The sequence below is a fragment of the Lepisma saccharinum genome, chromosome 3, assembly GCF_977018435.1.
Source record: "Lepisma saccharinum chromosome 3, izLepSacc3.1, whole genome shotgun sequence".
Lineage (NCBI taxonomy): Eukaryota > Metazoa > Arthropoda > Insecta > Zygentoma > Lepismatidae > Lepisma > Lepisma saccharinum.
The window spans coordinates 50,960,108-50,981,145 of NC_139231.1; the positions used below are offsets into that span (position 1 = coordinate 50,960,108).

Sequence of the window (21,038 nt, forward strand, 5' to 3'; positions counted from 1 at the left end):
CTAACACACAACATAGAACAGCTGCCACTTCCGATTTAGACAAGGACTTCTTTAAATTAATGAACAATGCGGTGTACGGAAAGACTATGGAGAATGTTAGAAAGCACGTAGACGTGAAATTAATTTCCGATAAGAATAAATGTCGGAAGTGGATAGCCGATCCTAGATTCAAGTCGAGAAAAATTTACAACGAGAATTTGGCACTTTTCAATCTAGATATAAAATTGATGAAATTCAGAAAGCCAATTTACGTTGGCGCAACGGTTCTCGACTTGTCGAAACTTTACATGTTCGAATTTCATTACGACGTGATGAAGCCCTTCTACAAAGATAAAATATCACTTTTGTACACGGACACCGACAGCTTCATTTACAGCATACAAACACCTAACCTATACGAAGACATAAAAAAATCCTTCCATGCTCGAGTATTTCGATACGTCTGCGTATCCTCAACCCAACAGATTTGGAATTCCATCTCGTAACAAAAAAGTCCTAGGTAAACTGAAAGATGAATGTAACGGTGATGTTATTGTCGAGTTCGCGGGTTTGCGTTCGAAGATGTATGCCATGAGAACAGAGACTAGCGTCACGAAGAAAGCAAAAGGTGTGGGCAAGAATACGGTAGAGAACAAACTCACCTTCCACGATTACATCGATTGCCTTTACTCACAATCGACGATACTAAGTATAGAACAAAGAATCCAAAGCGCAGACCACGTGATTACAACAAACGAAGTTAGGAAAGTAGCATTAGATCCGCATGACGATAAAAGATGTATTTTGTCTTGTGGAATCCACACGTTGCCTTGGGGGCACTATCGTTTAGAAATTAGTAAAAATTGTAGGCAATGCAATTGAAAAAAAAACTTAAAATAACTATAACTAAAATAAATAAAAAAAACTTTAACTGTCTCAAATTATCACATACACAATAAATAACTAGCAAGGACAATGAACCTCTTTGGTTTCCGAAAGCAAACAATGGAGACTGTACACCGCACGGCAGATCATGAATTTCTACCTTCCATGTTATCTAAACTCAACGGCCTGTTGATCAATCAATTTTCGGAACGCTGCTCTTCTTGCTGGAACAGTGACGATTTCGGATTCGCGACGATCGGCATGACGAGGAAACCCAACGACGAAAAATACAGAAACAAAATCAACGACTTTCTAAACGTTGCAACGTTGTGAGAAACGTTTCTCACAACGTTGCAACGTTTAGAAAGTCGTTGATTTTGTTTCTGTATTTTTCGTCGTTGGGTTTCCTCGTCATGCCGATCGTCGCGAATCCGAAATCGTCACTGTTCCAGCAAGAAGAGCAGCGTTCCGAAAATTGATTGATCAACAGGCCGTTGAGTTTAGATAACATGGAAGGTAGAAATTCATGATCTGCCGTGCGGTGTACAGTCTCCATTGTTTGCTTTCGGAAACCAAAGAGGTTCATTGTCCTTGCTAGTTATTTATTGTGTATGTGATAATTTGAGACAGTTAAAGTTTTTTTTATTTATTTTAGTTATAGTTATTTTAAGTTTTTTTTTTCAATTGCATTGCCTACAATTTTTACTAATTTCTAAACGATAGTGCCCCCAAGGCAACGTGTGGATTCCACAAGACAAAATACATCTTTTATCGTCATGCGGATCTAATGCTACTTTCCTAACTTCGTTTGTTGTAATCACGTGGTCTGCGCTTTGGATTCTTTGTTCTATACTTAGTATCGTCGATTGTGAGTAAAGGCAATCGATGTAATCGTGGAAGGTGAGTTTGTTCTCTACCGTATTCTTGCCCACACCTTTTGCTTTCTTCGTGACGCTAGTCTCTGTTCTCATGGCATACATCTTCGAACGCAAACCCGCGAACTCGACAATAACATCACCGTTACATTCATCTTTCAGTTTACCTAGGACTTTTTTGTTACGAGATGGAATTCCAAATCTGTTGGGTTGAGGATACGCAGACGTATCGAAATACTCGAGCATGGAAGGATTTTTTATGTCTTCGTATAGGTTAGGTGTTTGTATGCTGTAAATGAAGCTGTCGGTGTCCGTGTACAAAAGTGATATTTTATCTTTGTAGAAGGGCTTCATCACGTCGTAATGAAATTCGAACATGTAAAGTTTCGACAAGTCGAGAACCGTTGCGCCAACGTAAATTGGCTTTCTGAATTTCATCAATTTTATATCTAGATTGAAAAGTGCCAAATTCTCGTTGTAAATTTTTCTCGACTTGAATCTAGGATCGGCTATCCACTTCCGACATTTATTCTTATCGGAAATTAATTTCACGTCTACGTGCTTTCTAACATTCTCCATAGTCTTTCCGTACACCGCATTGTTCATTAATTTAAAGAAGTCCTTGTCTAAATCGGAAGTGGCAGCTGTTCTATGTTGTGTGTTAGTTTCTATGTAAGGTCTTAACCACGTGGAATGTTTAAACTTTAGTATTCTTCTAACATTTACTATCTCAACACCCTTCCCAATCAAAAACCGGAGATTCTTGTAGTGGACGACGTATCTCTGTTTACGGTTCAATGTTAACAAAAGCTTGTCTTGAACCGAGTCGGGTGGACATTTGATTTCGGGAGTCGGAGGCAAATCCGAAAACGTGTCGTGCAGGTGGTCGGAGAATTGGAGATCTACCTCTGCGAAGAAACCACACTCGCTATCGTCGAAATGAATAATGTCTATCGAAGTGGGATCTAACCATTCGAATCCCCCGTAAGGAAGTTTCTGAACCATGGCATGTCCGTAGAGATTATTAACGTCGGCGTAGAAGATGTAATTCGATGCTCGATTTGAATCGTAATCTTCTTTCATGTGTACGTTATTAGCTTTCGCATGTCTCTGTACGCATTGCACCATTCCACCTCGTATCCCTCTTTCGATAAATAGCAACATGTCAACGTCCGATATCAGTTCCAGCTTGACCTTTGTCTGGAATAACATTGCCGACCACGCTAATCCCGGTAGACTGTAGAAATACGCTGGATCTAATTTATAAATATTCGTTGCCGTTTTCCTGAACGCTTGAAAAACATCCGCGAGTATCGTCACGTCTAATTTTAAGTATGCGTCGTGGTAGTCTCCGAGTGTCCTACATTCTAATTTCTCCCACATGAGTTGCGCGTGTTGGTATTCTTCGTCCGTGATTCCTTTCTCTCTGAGTCTGCTGTAAAATTCCCTTGGAGGTGGGAGAACGTCGTCGTTAAATTTAGAATCATCACTGACGTATTCGTAAGGATAAATCCCTTTACGTCTAACGAGTTCTATGTCCACGTTGGGAAAACTAGCTCTAGTTATTTTGAATTGATCGTCGGTGAGTTTGTTCGCTAAAGCATCCAGACTTGCAGAGAGAAATCTATACGAATCCAGGAAGCGCATCTCGATTGTATTTTTCGTTCCCGGAATCGAGACTTGCTTGCTGAGACTAATGTAGCGTTCCTCATTCTCGGCCAAGACACCTATACGTTTCGGATCGTAGCCAAGATGTCTCACCAGGTGGTGAAAATCATATCCGCTTCCGTTGTGAAAGAATATGGGGATGAATTTAGGTTTCTGGATTTTAAGATTGCACGTATTGCAAATTCCACCTATGTAGTTTCCGCTGAAATGATCGTGGTGGAATACTTTTTTGTTCTCATCAGTGAAACTTTGATCACATACCGGACACACCTCAGTGGAATTGTAATCTTGAAGTTCATTTTCAGTTAAAGGTGCCATCGGTTTTGATGTAAACAATACGCTACCAATTACCTCAACCTCCTCCACCATTTTTTCCAGGAAGTGTTCGATTACATTTGGCCCGCGGTATATATATGCCTCATTTATTTTATCACGTCGCACAACAACATAGCCGAAACTGTTTGGTTGATGAAGCTGGTACGGCGTTGTGGAGGAAATTTCAGGATCCGGTTCGCAGTAGGAGAGTGGTTTCAGGAACGCCTCGAAATCAGCAACGATGATGGCCGGATGTTCCAACAATGCCTTGTGCATTTTGAATTCTTCGACTTCGTTCGTTTCGGGCATCAACATTCTAGCCGGTCTGTTGTCGCCGCAATAAATTTTATGTTCTGCAAGTTTCTCGATAGCAATTTGACGTCCGGTGTAATTTCGATAATTGAGTTGTTTTCGATCGTCGAACGTGGTTAGGCATCTCGGGCAAACTTCGATGTTGTTTGCATACTTGGTAGTTTGACTTCTGACCAAACGTGATAGAGAACGAATTAGCGTGTAATGATGAACATCCTCGTTTGAAATAAGAAGAAGATTAATCACACGAGCATCGTCATCGTCGATATCGCTTATCCTGACGGGATGCACGAGATATTTATCTGACGTGAAGGAATATACATTAATAGCGATGCGTTTTCCCGCACGATTTTCGAACTTTGTTATATCCGACAATGTCACTGGGTATTTGATGCCAGACATTACACTTTCAAACTCGGACTCGTATTGCTTGTAATGAGAAACCTGTTCTGGATGATTTAACCAATGAACAGGATGCAGTGCAGCCAATATACACCAGAGAAAACACTTGTTATCGCTGTTCTGTATATTTAACACAGCCCTCTTGTGTTGAATGTTCGGTGGAAGAGGAACGTAGCTGGAAGCGCGAAGAGGCGAGAATCGGTTCACGTAAACGGTTAACGTGTGAGGACTTCCACACAGAGACCATCCCGACCCTTTAGCCTCGAAATCGTCATGTTTCTTAACCAGCTCATTGGTAACTTTATAATAGAAGTTGTCCAAATTTTCGACGTCCGCCAAATGAAGAGTCTGGTTTTTTGTACAATGATAAAAAATACTCGTTGTGCCATCAACTTTCTCGTATTCAGAAAACAGAACAACATATACTTTTATAGAGTTGTTTTCAAGTTTATTTTTTAGAATATTTAGTACAGATGTTTTCGTTTCGTCCAAGAAACTAAGGATGTCACGGCCTGGTTCTGACCTAATTGAAAAATCCTGGAGTTGGTCGTTGAATGCAGATCTAATTGGTTTGCGTTCATTAGATAATTTAATTTGCTTGGAAGTGGAAGCTTCCGTATCTGCATTATCGATTTTCCTTTTCAATGTTCCTTGTTCGATCGATGGTTTGCAAATTTTGAGGTGTTTACTTAAATTTGCAATACTGATCATCTTTCCACATCGAGCACAAGACTTAGAAGGTAACAAACGATTAATTCTCGAATCTGTTTCGCTACATCTTGCCCTGTGCTTGCTAATATTAGTTTTAGATATTAATTTTTCGCAAGTAACACATTCAGTTTTATCATTTTTTCGATTAAAACTGGTGGTGGATGCCATTATGCTTTCTCCAAAAAATCACAGAAATCAAAAAATGTCTAGCGATACAATTTTCAGGTATGTTATTTTATATAGAATTTCTTAGAGTGATTACAAAACTCAAAAATTCAATCTACTGTAAATAGAATTTCGGGTATGTTATTTATATATAATTTCTTGTGTGCGAATACAAAAAACTCAAGAATTCAATCTACTGTGAATACAATTTTCAGGTATGTTATTTTATATAGAATTTCTTGAGGTGATTACAAAACTCAAAAAAAATCAATCTACTGCAAATATAATTTTCAGGTATGTTATTTTATATAGAATTTTCTCAGGGGCGAATACAAAACTCAAAAATCCAAGACAGTTCAGTTTTAACGTGTTCATATTTGAAAAAAAAATGCAAAAATACGCCTTGGAGATTTCAACCAATCCACTTTACTAGATTGGCGAAACTCTTAACTATTGTTATTTGGAACCTTTAACCTTTTTTTGGTGACGTAGAATACGCGTAGAGAGGTTGGGTTTAGTGTGTCGACCGAGTCTCGGTGTCCTCTGTCCTCCCATACCAAAATAAACACGTCACAATACAGAAATAATAAGAGGCGTGTGTGTGTGTGTGTGGCAGAGAGATCACATCGTTCCCGAGAGAAAAAGGTTTACAAAAGTCACGATATACAAACATTTGACCGGGACTTGGAAAATTACAATAAGGTGCATTCAACCTTCAAGGATGAGAAACTGCATTATTTACTCATCACGTTGTGTCAGCGCAATAAATAAAAGCGCTGAACGTAGAGAGAAAATAGGAGTTTTTGAGGTTTGGTGAACCTCAATTAATAAAAATAAGTTTTTTGAGGTTTTGGTGAGCTCCAAATAATCAAAATGAGTTTTTGATGTTTTGGTGCTGTTTTCTACACTATGAAACATCGTCAGCGCAATAAATGAGGCACGGAACATGGAGAGAAAGTGTGTGTGTATGTGTGTGGTACATCGTTCCCAACAGAGAGGTTTACAAAAATCACGATATACAAACATTTGACCGGGGCTTGGAAAATTATGATAAGGTACATTCATCCTTCAAGAATAAGAAACTGCATTATTTACTCATCACGTTGTGTCAGCGCAATAAATGAGGCGCTGAACATAGAGAGAAAATGAGAGTTTTTGAGGTTTGGTGAACCTCAATTAATAAAAATAAGTTTTTGAGGTTTTGGTGAGCTCCAAATAATCAAAATGAGTTTTTAATGTTTTGGTGCTGTTTTCTACGCTGTGAAACATCGTCAGCGCAATAAATAAGGCGCGGAACGTGGAGAGAAAATGATTTTTTCGAGTAAGAAGCTAGCAACACTGCGCCATCAAATAGAGCTCATGCCTTACGCGAGAAATCCATTAAGGCAAGCTCACCACTTCAGCTCACCACAAGATGTTGCAGAACCCGGGCACTTCCTCTACTAGTTATCTTAGAAACGGTAAGACTTAGGAAAAATCTGTTTGCGGATTCGTCATGTACGCCTATATGTAAGTAAAATATGAATAGAACCTATGTTCGGAAATCCAAAATGGCGACCGGAAGTAGGGTTATCTTGGAAACGGTAAGACTTAGGAAAAATCTGTTTGCGGATTCGTCATGTACGCCTATATGTAAGTAAAATATGAATAGAACCTATGCTCGGAAATTCAAAATGGCGACCGGAAGTGGGGTTATCTTTGAAACGGTAAGACTTAGAAAAAATCTGTTTGCGGATTCGTCACGTACGCCTATATGTAAGTAAAATATGAATAGAACCTATGTTCGGAAATCCAAAATGGCAACCGGAAGTGGGGTTATCTTGGAAGCAGTAAGACTTAGGAAAAATCTGTTTGCGAGTTCGTCATGTACGCCTATATGTAAGTAAAATATGAATAGAACCTATGCACGGAAATCCAAAATGGCGACCGGAAGTGGGGTTATCTTGGAAACAGCAAGACTTAGAAAAAATCTGTTTGCAGATTCGTCACGTACGCCTATATGTAAGTAAAATATGAATAAAACCTATTCTCGGAAATCCAAAATGGCAACCGGAAGTGGGATTATCTTGGAAACCGTAAAACTTAGGAAAAATCTGTTTGGGGATTCATCATGTACACCTATACGTAAAAAAATATAAATAGGTTAAGTTATATCACATAAGATCGTGGCGTTCGTACCAAGTATGAGTGCGAAAAAAAAAGAGAAAAATAGGAAATTTTGCTAAAACATCGCTAAGCGCTAAAACATCGACAAAACATGACAAAAAATTGTCATTATATGTCAAAAACTGATTTTCAATTGATAAAAAAAAGGCTACAAAAAAACTCGTACCAAGTATTGCGTTGAAACAATCAATATGCACTACTATTATCCTTACTTGTTAATGTTAACTTAATTAGTAATTACTTTTAAGTTAAAATTTATTGTAATACAGGGAACATAAAATAATTTTCACCTTATTGCTTACTTATTCCACTTAGTTTCATCTAAAATGAATCATGCGCAGACCAGAAATGGTGCTCGTTACATTTCTGCTGTTGTGGTGAAGTCATCAGAAGATTGGTTTCACCAAAGTGGTGAGGTATTTTGGTTTTTTCCAAGTCACAAAACATGTATGTGCAAATAGTTTTGTGGAAAATGCTGTGAGTGAATTTAACAGTAAACGTCAGATGCTTGGAAATTTGTACTTGTGTAATTTTTTAAACAGAAATATATAATGTGAGCTTTTTTTCCTGATAATTCAATGTGCGTACAGAAAAAGATTTCACATGTGCGAGTGAGTACATGTCCGGTCATCGGCAGACTTACCATGACTTAGCAAAATAATAAAAATACTGCATTTTAAATATTTTTGAGAAGAAGTAAAAATAAGTCAGAATATTCTCATATTTGTGCGAAATATGCCAAGCGACAGCATGAAACGACTAGAAATATGCAAGGGATTCGCTAAGTTTAGCACATCGGAATGAGAGCCCAGTACTATTCCCCGTGGGCAACACTCGCACTATGTTTCCAATTGAAGGCAATGGTGTTCACTGGGCCAGGTCATCGCAGAAAATGTGCAAATCCCTCTACCTGCTCGGAAGACACTCGACGACCGCTTGAAGGTCTGGTCATAAAAGGCCTTTTTTTTTCAGCTCCCATGTTTACGGCAGGGTTTCTCTGACGTCATCAGGATTAAAATTTTTCCGAGTGCTATTTCCATCATTGTAAAGCATGCAATACAATGATCTAATACACCCAATTATTGATGTCGTGAGTGAAAAAAAATAATTTAAATAAACTAAAAAATTAGACTTTCTTTCAATTATGTTAGACGAACCATCTAACGTTAACATTAGGTCTCAATTGTCAACTGTCTTGAGATCTGTGCATAAGGAGTAGAGTTTATTTGTTTTACAGATGTGAGTACCAATTGTATATCTGACGGGTTATTTGTTCATGTAAAAATTGTCAATAAGTAGAGACTGGATGATAAATTTATTATTGGTCAAACTTATGACGGATCGACAGTTATGTTGTGCCATTTAGCGGATTTGCAAAAGAAGGTCCTGGACGGGTACCCACAGGCGTTAGTTACACATTACAATGCTCAAGTATAGATTTAGTGCTGTCCCTGGGAATGAAATAAATACCATGTATTCTTATCCACTTTGCCACACAAGAACTTTGAAAGAAAAACCATCCCGCCATTTTCACAATCAAGGTGGTATTATAATTCACGCTTAGTTAACACAGTTGAACAGTACAGGGAGCCAATGATTGACGTTTTTTCTAATATTTGATAACAACCGGGCAGTTGTGCACAGCGTATGGATTTGTGCACTTTTTGCAATGCTTTCAAACAATATTTTTACTGAAGACATTTTCTCCTTTGATGAAAAGATTCTCTCGGGTTATCAACTAGGTGAGTTGTGGAGAAGATTCCAAGCTTTCGAGAGCTAACGTCACTCTCATCTTCGGTGTAGTAGTGAGTGACGCTAGCTATTGAAAGCTTGGAATATTTTTGGCGTTTACCGAAGGAGAAATATTGTCCCCCCACCCCCTTCCAGGTTGGAAAGATCGACCCTGACGTTTGACAAGTCTTGCGATGACTACGTAAAAATGTCACGCTTCGCCACTGATGCCGACCTCCGTGGCAGAGTGATTAACACAGCACACTACAACTCCAGGGGTCCTGGGCTTGAATGCTGACCTAAGTATGGGTGTTCTTTGTGAGTGTCCCTTCATCAATTTCATTGTATCATCATTCATCATATTGTCGCAATTTCAAAAGTGTCAGAAAGTCGACACTAAATATCAAAAATCAAATTAAAATATATGTCTACACACATGCTTGTGTGCAAACTTATACAGACAGGCAGACTGAAGGAGAGAGTGAATTTAAATAGGTAGGTATTCTAGAGGAGGTAAAATATTTTGATTTACTTTATAGAATGTTTTCGATAGTGGTTTGCCATTTTTTTAAAAACATTTTTTATGTATATCCAGAGCACAGAAATTGTTCTTATTCGTATTGGAATATAAAACTGTTGAACAGTTACACATAACTCAATACTCAATTGTTATTTGCACAGATGTCGAGAAAATATGTAAATAAGTGAACAAATTATTTTGTATTTCAGAAATGAATAGCTATCATAGGTGTAGTAATATTACTAGTTTTATCCTATTGTTTCTGTTGCTTTGTTTTCTACCTTCATACAGTCCCTTTTTTTTTTCATACAGGTACAAGTATTGAACAATGGACATCAATGTAGCCAAGGGGATTGTCCTTGTTGGACTCTTTCTCTTAACATTCTGCTTCAGCATGCTTCCTCTTCGCCTTGTTTCCACTTTAAGGCATACAAATGACCCTACAAAGAAAGCCAGGTAAGATTCCAGTTAACCACGATTATTTCTTAATTTTTTTATATATTTTTCTCTTCAAATACCAGGTGTTCCATACAGACATAAGACATCCATGAAAAGAATTATAAAATAAAAATAGCATTAACTTAATATTTTCCTTCAATTGACTTCTGACATACGAAGGCATCAAATAAATGATTGCCAGCCTGTTAATTGAAAGAAAGCTGCTGCATCACGTTTTCTGCCAGTTTTTGTCTCGGTCAGTGAACTCAACCACACCGAGAATGGCTTTCTAATCACACAAGCCAAGTAAGCCGGATACATCACGGATACCTGTTGCGTTCAATTTCTGAAATAAATAAATAAAAGGGTGCATTGTGAAAAAAAAGTGAAAGTGGGCAGAGCTAGCCGGACTTGACTTCAGTTCTCCCAGGTTCAATACCTGGTGAAGACACATGGTTCAAATTCAAATTTAAACTGTAGGTACAGTCCCGATTAGCCTTTCTGTGCATAAAGTGGACTTGAAACAACTAATCAAGCAATCAAGCTTGAGTTCTTGAACAGATGTAGCCAGCTTTGGCTGACATGGCTGGAGTTTACGAATGCAAGATAAAGGTTCTCGAGCATGCTTGATTTCTTTAAAGGGGACAATTCAATACTTGGGAAGATATTTAGTTACTGTTAGTTAAAGTATGAATAAATACAGACCAGTTTTATTGACCACTTGTTTTGATTTGTGAACTGCATTCTTTTCACATGCCTACATTTTTATTTCCTTTTTTCAGAGATCTGCATTGTACTGGGTAGCCCAAATAACATTATACCCAAAACAAAGGTGGTGGTAACGCAGTTTTTTTTATCATCTGAATTCTTTGTTGTCAGGGACCTCTTGAGTGCCATGTTTTGTTTTTGTTGTCAGCCAACTGTAAACTCCAAAGGATATGTGCAAGAAATGTTCCATCCATTTGTCAATCAGCTAACTGAGAAGAGAAGCCAGGGCCTACCTGATGGCATGGTGGTAATGTTGTAATAAAGGGGTCTCAAGTTTGATGCCTGGTGGAAGCACATAGTGGTTTGGATCCCAATTAGTCTATCTGTCTATAGAATTGACTTATAACAAAAATTCAATTCAATTCAATGAAAAGAAGCCATGTTTTTTTCTTTCAAAAGTGTTCAACTTCTTTCCCCAGGGTGCATTGAAATCTAAGTAACCCTAGAAGTATTGATGTGCTTGAAACTAAAATCTCATCTGTAATTGTTGATATTGCACACCAGCAGGTTCAGCCTACATTCCAAAACATGCTGCCAAACATCTGCACTAGACAGTGGACTGCATGACACTTTCGTGGCTGTGTTTGCCCACATTTTAAAATTGTAATTTGCAGATGTACTTGCCCAAACCAACTAACACACTACGTTACATTTAACCATTTCCTCACCCAATGTATTGAAATCTAAACCAAGAACTGAATAATGTGTTCTTTTTTTTCTCTAGGTATGCAAGAGTCATAAGTCTCTTGAGCTGTTTTGCAGGCGGCGTGTTTATGGCTACAGCCTTGCTGGACCTGTTTCCAGAAGTTGACGACACTTTGAATGATGTAAGATGATCTAAAAATACGATGAAATATTCTTTAACTTATCTGTTTCTGTTAATAAGTCAGATTTCTACTTCTTGAAAGACTTTCAAATAATTGTCATTGTTGAGATTATAACATTTTGGTTGCGGTGGGCTAGTCAGTAGGGCATCTGACTGCCACGTTCGATTCCCAGGGTGGGCAATCTAAGTCCAGCCTTGTAGCTGTATAAAGCAGCTCGGGGGCTCACCCAGCCTGAAATCAATGGATATCTGAGGGGGAGTAAAGGTGGCCGGAGCATGGTGCTGATCACATCACCTCCAAAATGGATGAGATCAAGAGTGTGTGGGGCCTTACCTCCCCAACCCCTAAATGTGCCTTCGTGGCAGGGTGCTGTATGCATCATCACCTTAGCATCTTGGTATTTTTCTGGCCATATGTTTTTGCTTTCGTGGGAATGCAAGCACACCATTTTATTAATTCATAAATGTTATGTAAAATGGATAGATTTGCACATGGTGTTATTTAGAAAAAAAAGTTGTGAAAATATTCCAAATTAATTTAAATTTGAAATAAATTACGTAATGATTTTACTGAAATTTTTAGAGATATGCAGCAGTGGGACAGTGGGATAATAATTTAACATTAATCATTTAACACACCCACACACCTGCACCCAAAACAAAGTGCCAGCCTTTGTGGTCTATTTAGTAGGATAATAAAATTTTATTCATGTTTGTGGTTGTGTAATAAATATATGTAAATGAGTTACTAACTTTATCCCCAAGAATTACTTTTAACGGTTCTGGCCCAGCAGTGAAGCAACAAGTTCCCAAGTGGATGGTGCTAGGGGCCACCGAAATTATTATAACTAGAGACCAGATTTTAAAGGGAAAATTTTTCCTCTAAAAAAGGGAAAATTATTGCCAAAAAAGGGGGAAAAAAGGACTATAGTTTATTTTTGCTTTCCACTAAAAATATTATTTTAAATGAAAACACAATATATACCATTCATATATAAAAAGGGATACATTAATACGAAATTTAATGTATCCCTTTTTATATAGGAGTGGTATATTTTGAGCTTTCATTGAAAATAGTATTTATAGTAGGGTGCAAAAAATAAACATAGTTATTTCTCATGTTCTTTTTTTGAAGGTAAAGTACAGCGAATAATCTTATCATCCTTGCAACAGCTTACCACATTAAATACAGGGAGGTTATTTCAGTCGTTCACCGCCAGAGTGACGGCCGTTCGTCGGACTCTTCATGCAACAGGTCCCGGCAAATTGCGTTCAGGAAGTCCGTAACAGAAACAGCTTGTTTTGTAATGTTTCCACTTTTCACAATTACAATTGAAATAAGCACGTACCTTGTCGCAAGGATGCTGTGTGTGTGTGTGGAAAAGGTGTCCTCCCAAATACAAATATTTCTGGCACCTTATTTCTGACAGAAAATCTTAGATTAGACATCGTTACTTTATCGTCAGTTGTCAGAAAGGGAAGACAGCATCCCGGCGCATAAAGCAAACCGAAAGCGTAAAATTATATTTAAAAGTAATAATAATGATGATCACTAACCTCCTGTGTTATAAGAGATGTTGAAAATGACCTCCTTTAACAGCAATACAACACGTTTCTTAGGTTCAAGAGATCCTGTCTATCGTAATTCCCTGACCACTTTTCTGCAAGAATTCGTTTTTACGTAATTATCGTACATAAAAACTCTCTGTTCAAGACTATATTTGTTTAACGACATAACTAATGAATGAATAACAATTAACACACAATAAAGCACTGGCCATGAGTAGCACATTACAATAACACAGTATAAGCAACACGTGTACTGATAAACGCAAACAGAAGTGAACATGAACGTACACTGACGTCTGGTAGCCGACAGTGTTGCTAACCATTTTTCGGCAATGTCCCTACAGACGTAGTCAAAATGTCCCTACAACTGACCAAATGTCCCTACGCCAAGTAAAGCGACTAAAAAAATTATCACCTCATGAGCATGCAAAACAGAAGATAAAATATACACATTTACTTACCAAATCTTTCTGCTCGGTGCTTCCACAATTAATGAAGGAGCGAATTTACATTTGCCTATCCTAACTTAACCTAACCGTACCTGGAAGCGGCCCCGGCGCCTACCCAGCGTCGAATAACATGGGTACCTGGGGGAAACCCTGGGGGGTAAAGGCGGTCAGGGGCGTGATGCTGATCACATCACCCCCACTCACGACCGGATCAAGAAAGTGTGGGGCGTTACCCTCACACCCCCTATACGCCTTCATGGCGTGGTGCTATGCACAGGGGAACACTTTACCTTTTTTGTACCTGAATGGTTCGTGGGGCTATCCGTCAATGGTTTGTTGGGCTACCCGTTTTTCGAGCCCAAATTTTAACTATGTTTGCCTTGCCTAACCTAACTTAACCTAACCTTACCGAGAATGCTCAGTGGGGCTATTCCTGAATGGTTTTGCGGTAATTGTGATTACGAACCGATAAAAAATATTTTTTTCGTAGCACTTTAACATCATCGAAGACGCCATTTTAGTATCCTGCAATTTTATGATTGATGTAATGTTGCCAAATTTACCTGTAATCAAATCAGTTCTTCTACATCGTGATTGTCGCTGTCACATGTAAGCACGTTCTTTGGGCAATATACTGAAATGAATAAGTTTATTAATTAGCCCTCCTGCACACTCCACCTAACAATCTGTATAACATTAACAACTTTTTTACTGTTCTCTTCCGCTATTCTTACACAATCCATGCTCTCCAAGTATGAAATCAACAGTGTGGCAACGCTGTAGACAGCGTAACTAATTGTAATTTGTTCATATCAACAAATATGGCTACCATACTTGTATACGGAGAATCATTGCGAGAATTGAAATGCTTATTTTACAACTTCTACACGTTAATTAACATTTTTTTCCCCTCACCCCAACATGTTAACTTGAGATAAATCATCACGAATAATTATTTCGTGGGAACTTTTCTAACGATGGAAGCGGCCCCGGCGCCCACCCAGCGTCGAATAACATGGGTACCTGGGGGAAACCCTGGGGGGTAAAGGCGGTCAGGGGCGTCATGCTGATCACATCACCCCCAATCACGACCGGATCAAGAAAGTGTGGGGCGTTACCCCCACACCCCCTATACGCCTTCATGGCGTGGTGCTAAGCACAGGGGAGCACTTTACCTTTTTTGAGTATAAGACGTAGCATAGAAATTACAGAAGGGTCCGGTATTGTAAATTCTTGCCTTAATGAATAATAGGAGTGTGCGGGACAGAATTTTTTGGGTCGGGACGGGATCGGGACGGTAATTTTTTTAAATCCCGACATTCGGGACTGAAAAATTTGCAATTTCCCGACCAAGTCGGAAAATTTTCGGGACGGGAAATGTTCGAAATTTCCCGAAGCACTGGAAATCTCGAATTTTACAAGTCATTTTCACTTTAAGTGATTGTTTTTGCATTTCTAGAATAAAAACTTACAATTTTCGATAAGTTCCAGAAACTTACAAGGCAGAAAACGTCGAGAATTAACGACTTTTTAAAGTAAAGGATCCCGCACACCCCTAATGAATAACGTTGAGTTGTTTACTGTTGATTATGTTATTTGAAGTCATACATGCTGCTGCTGTGCAGAGATAGATGTTGGTTGGTGATGCTGTATTTCCTGCAGTCTTTAACGATTCTGGTCCCATTTTATTTCCCTTTTTTGTTTTTGTATCACTTAACATTGAAAATATTCTTTCCGTTTCCGCTTTAGAATGTGGCAATGTTAGCACTATTTTCGCGAGAGTGGAAATGTTTTCAAAAAGGAACTTGCCTTGAAAGTTTTTGGTAACCGATAACATGTTCCAAAATTCTGATGGAGATTTGTTAGTTAGTTCTTTTTTCTCCTCTTCGCTAAAGTATCCAGATAAACTAATTCATAAAATGTCATTTACCGAGATTGAAAAAAGTACCTACGTTTTCCCTCATTTGGCAAAATCTGTCCCTACGTTCCTACGCGGGCGAAATTTAGTGAAAAGTCCCTATGCTTAGGGACATGTCCCTACGGTTGGCATCACTGCCGACACGTGCAGTATGAAGCGCCCTCTCGCGGCTGACAACTCACCCAACCCCCGATAAGCTGCCGGCGCTGTCGCGACAACTGAGGATAAAGTAGCGATGACTAATCTAAGATTAGATGTCAGAAATATTTGTATTTGAGAGGACACCTTTTCCAGCATACTTGCGACAAGGTACGTGCTTATTTCAATTGTAATTGTAACTGTAATTGTGAAAAGTGGAAACATTAGAAAACAAGCTGTTTCTGTTACGGACTTCCTGAACGCAATTTGCCGGGACCTGTTGCATGAAGAGTCCGACGAACGGCCGTCACTCTGGCGGTGAACGACTGAAATAACCTCCCTGTAGCTTTCTGCTACTTGTACCTGACTTTGCCATTTCACTGACACTCAATACTGTTGTCACTGTCACACAGTAAAGTTAAAACTATTCTAAAAATACTTCACAATATAAGTCTAAATCTAGCAGATAAATACACTTTCAACTCAACAGGCATGCCACTTACAATGCGTTTGTTACTGCTTAAGCCCAGATCGTATTGTTGCAACAATCATGCAACATGCTCCCAACACTCATTGAGGGAAGGTATGGTAGAATGTAGTTGAATGTTTTGTTGGAATTATCAACACTGTTGTTATTTATATGTTGGAATTATCAACACTGTTGTTATTTTATTCCATGATCCGTGTTGAAAAATAACAAAGGACTTCCCTTTAAAATCTAGTCTCTAAACATAATCTTGAAAAGTAAGTCTTGTGGGTAACGCTAGTAACTCGTTTACATGTATTTCTTTAAAATTTTATGTCACAGACATGTTCAAATAAATAATTGATTGATTATATCATTGTTTTTCTCCCATCATTCATTCTCATTTTGTCACCACTAATCTAAGATGTAGAAACGTGATGTAAAATCACAGAAATAGAAAGAGTCTTATCCATGTCCTCATTGATTAAGAAATATTGAAAAATTACATAAATATAGAACATAAAAGCAGAAAAACAAATCCTGTGCTTGGGTTATGGTGTGGATATTTCTTTGTTACCTCCTCTCCACAAATGATGTTTTTCCTTCCTCTAGTTTGTTTGTTGTATGTATATGTGTATGAAATGGTAAAGAGAAAAAGGAAGCATTTAGAAAATAAAACCTTGAAATCTTGTATTTTGCAATAATATATTACAAAATATCAACATTTGCACTACCACTTTCTTTATTTTAAAGCCTCGATCCACAGCTAGCCAAGACTTGTTTTAAAACTAGCAATGATTATGCATCTGATTATGAAGTGTTTTATTTTATAAGAAGTTATTACAGTAAAACCTCGTTAATATGGACCCCGATAAGCTGGACTTTGCTTAATCTGGACAGGCAAAAAAAAACAAGGTTTTAAATGTGGCTAGAAGTCAACAATCGCATTCGTCATATTGCTCCGTAATGGCTAAGAATACGTACATCCAACGTCCAGGGGAGAACTTCCCAACGAATGAAATTCTGTTTCCTGCAGACTTGTATTTAGGTCTATGCCCTTTAAATACACCATAATAGACGTGTTTTGTTGCTATAAACTGAGTTTTAATGCACTTTCTACTGTTCGTTTAGGTTATTTCAGTTAATCCGGACTTTCGTTAAACCAGTCATCTTATCCCCCCATTAGTCCTGATTAATGAGGTTTTACTGTATATCTAGTTAAAAAGTAGGAAAGATGTCCCCTATACATTGCAATGCACTATGTTGTTAGTATTGTTTGCTTTTCCAGAGAACATATTTGTTAGTGAATTAATGTAGTTTATTTTACGAAATTCTTTAGTTTGTTTCTTTGCATGTCGAACGGGCCGGTGGAAATTGACATCGTTCATTTAAAGATACAAGAAAGGCGAAAGTTTTTTACTCTTATTGTTAAGAATAGAAATAAAGTTCATTTAGTTAGTATTCAAACAGACAAATGAAAGTAAAGATGCATTGGATCGAAAACATTGAGTGAAAATACAGGAACAAGGTTATAGTCTACCATTTCATCCAAAGAACAAATGGTCCCACAGTTTTCAAAATTGTAATAATTACAGTTGTAGGTGAGAGGTCACACAACAAACTTTATTAAAAAAAAAGATCACCCTAACAATTAAAGCTTTTCTTGAATGAGACGTGCAAGAGTTAATATCAAAATGCATTTCAGATACCAACTGCATAAAATGCAAAAGTAATAATAGAAAATAGTTGTGCTGGTATATACTTGTTTGGTGGATCGAGTCTCCCCATTTGTATAATAATTATTTTTTTTTTAGTTTATAATATTTATGATTGTATAATAACATTCATAACCGTGGTAATAATACTTATTATTTTTCTACAATTCAACTTTTATCATTTACCCAACCCCCCCCCTCCCCCTGCAAAACGTTTTGGCGACACCCATGCAGACAGTCTAGAAAGAGCACTCTTCCAACAAACTTCTTGAGCTCTCAACCAGTTTCAGGCAGAGACTGCCATTGAAAGGAAAACAGAAGATTTATATTTCTACTTCCTCACCCCCGTGCCTCCAACACACTGGCCTATGCAATGGTTCAAAGGCCATGCTTTCATGTAGTCCAGTATAGACTGACAGCAAATTGATTTCTCCAGATTCCCTTTCAGGGACTTGGGCAGTGGAGTAATTACAATATTTACACCACAAATTTTACACATTATATTTATGCATTATATCATGATACGCTCAAATGGCTTCAAGTGTTATATGCATGAAATGGGAAAGTACATATTTTGAGTGCAGATAAATTACTGGAAATATCTTTTCTTTTTCTTTTCCCAGTAAGGAAGGTACTCTAGTAAATAACAAACATTCATGCTGTACTTGGAATTTGAATCCAAGGCACTTCTTGGAAGTGTTTATTGTTTTCAAAAAGTGCTTTAAAAAAAAAAAAGCTGCATAGGTGCAACCAGAAAGGGAGGGGGGAGTTAGCTTGCTGAAAAACTACTTTGAATGTCATTATGAGTACGAAAATCAAGCAGAATAATTGTAGTGACTTACGCTTTTCAAAAATATTAGATTCAAAGAATGGTTCTGACCCACATAATTCCCTTTGGTGAACCTTTGATGCTTATATGTTTGAGTGCAATGACAAGGTTTTCAGTCATCCAAAGCACAAGCCTAAAGTTTGTATTTGTTTATTTAGCACCTCTTTAATTGTGATGAGGAGGACTCATATTTGATAGGGCCGGACCCTGTGGCCAAGTGGTTAGCACATCGTGCTACGATGCCAAGGGTCCCGGGTTCGAATCCCGCTCGGGCTTGGTTTGTTTGTGAATGTCCATTCATCAATTTCATCACTCATCCCCATCTTCTCAAATTAGCCCAGAGGCACAAAACGCAAAGTAAAATAAACTAAATCAATCAATCATATTTGATAGTATCTACTATAAAGTTAGATGCAAATGATGTTTAATTTTTTAAGTGAAACTTCATAGAGGATTCAGCAATTTGCAGATACAGATAGATAAAAGTCAGACTTTGTGCCAAATTATCACTTCCATCGAAATTTTTATTGCAGTCTACGCTATTTGTGTGTGTAAAGGGAGGGGGCACTTGCACAATATTTTAAAGATTTACCCATAATCAGTTGCTACCCCAAGTGCCGCTGTTACCACATAACTTTCAGAATTCCAGACGAGGCTCTCAAAGAGTTCGGAGAATGTACATTGATCTGAGATGAGATACTCTATGTGATCAAAAGTATCCGGACACACTGCGAAACGTATGTTTATCATAGAGGGCGACACAGTACTGCCATCTACCGCGTGGAACACATAGTCAGCGAACTCAGTAGTCTGCAGACAGTGTGAGACAGCAGTATGGTATGGTCTGAGGAACTCACAGACTTTCAACGTGGTCAGTTGGTTGGGTGCCACTTGTGTAGGAAGTCTGTGTGTGAGATTTCCACATCCCTCTGTCCACTGTTTCCAATGTTATAGTGAAGGGATGTGTACAATCCAAAAGCGTGCAGGACAATCTCCCATGTTGACTTCCAGAGACCATCGAGTGTTAAAGAGGGTCGTACAGCATTATCGTCAATCATCCATCGCCACCGTCACACAGGAATTCCGAACTGCATCAGGATCTACTCCAAGCACCATTATTGTTTGGCGCAAGGTGTGGCAACTTGGTTTCCATGGCCGAGCAGCTGGCCATAAGTCAAACATCACACAGACAAATCGAAAAAGGCCGCCTCGTGTGATGCAAAGAGCGTCGAAACTGGACCATAGAACAGTGGAAAACCGTTCTGTGGAGTGATGAATCACAGTACACAATGTGGCTATCCGATGGTAGGGTGTGGGTGTGGCGAATGCCTGGTGAACGACATCTACCAGTCTGTATAGTGCCGACAGTGAAATTCTGAGGTGGCGGGTTACAGTGTGGTCATGTTTCTCCTGGAGGCGGCTTGGCCCCCTTGTTGCTTTACATGGCAATGTCACGGCACAAGCTTACGTTAACATTTTAACAGCTTTCATGCTGCCTATCGTCGAAGTCCAGTTCGGGGATCACCATTGTGTCTTTCAACATTACCGAGCACCCGTCCATACTGCAGGGCTTGTGGGGGAGTGGTTTGACAACAACAACGACCCACTAATGGACTGGCCTGCGCAGAGTCCTGATTTGAAACCCATAGAACATCTCTGGGATGTTTTGGAATGCAGACTTCGTGCTAGTCCACACCGGTCCACATCAATACCTCTTCTCATTTTGGCGCTCTGCGAGGAATGGGCTGCCATTCCTCAGGAAACCTTCCGGCACCTGATTGAAAGTATGCCTGTGAGAGTGAACGCTGTCATCAAGGCTAAGGGTGGGCCCCCACTGTATTGACTGTCAGTGTTCCCAATGTAGGGTTGCCCAAACTTGTACTTTATTTTGAGGTGGGTGTCCGGATACTTCTGATCACATAGAGTATATTTAGACAGTCTGGGAGCTTGACAAGATGCATGGAACTGAAACATAGCAGAACAAATAAACGTTGTTTTCTTAATATTTCATAATATAATTACTTTGAGTTTTAAAACTGAACAATACAGAAAAACTAGTAGAAACACATCTCATAAAACATAAGTGCATTTAAGGTTCCAAATGTATTAATATTGCCATGGTAACATCCTTGAATAAGATGTTCATAATAAGTCACATCTGCCATTTCATCTAAATGAGATGAAAGTATAAAG

At 38.5% G+C, this 21,038-nt stretch overlaps 1 protein-coding gene across 3 annotated transcripts in view; it reads left to right on the top strand.

Moving 5' to 3' along the window:
- The window catches only part of LOC145985025 (zinc transporter ZIP1-like), a 41,095-nt gene that overhangs the window by 15,483 nt on the left and 4,574 nt on the right, over positions 1 to 21,038 (top strand). For all 3 annotated transcript variants that reach the window (XR_014441385.1, XM_083118533.1, XM_083118532.1), the window contains exons 2-3: positions 10,042 to 10,185; positions 11,660 to 11,762. Coding sequence is in view for 2 of the 3 variants with exons in the window: in XM_083118533.1 (XP_082974659.1) it covers positions 10,058 to 10,185; positions 11,660 to 11,762 (231 nt within the window). In the remaining variant the exon portion in view is untranslated. The remainder of the gene's footprint in view (positions 1 to 10,041; positions 10,186 to 11,659; positions 11,763 to 21,038) is intronic.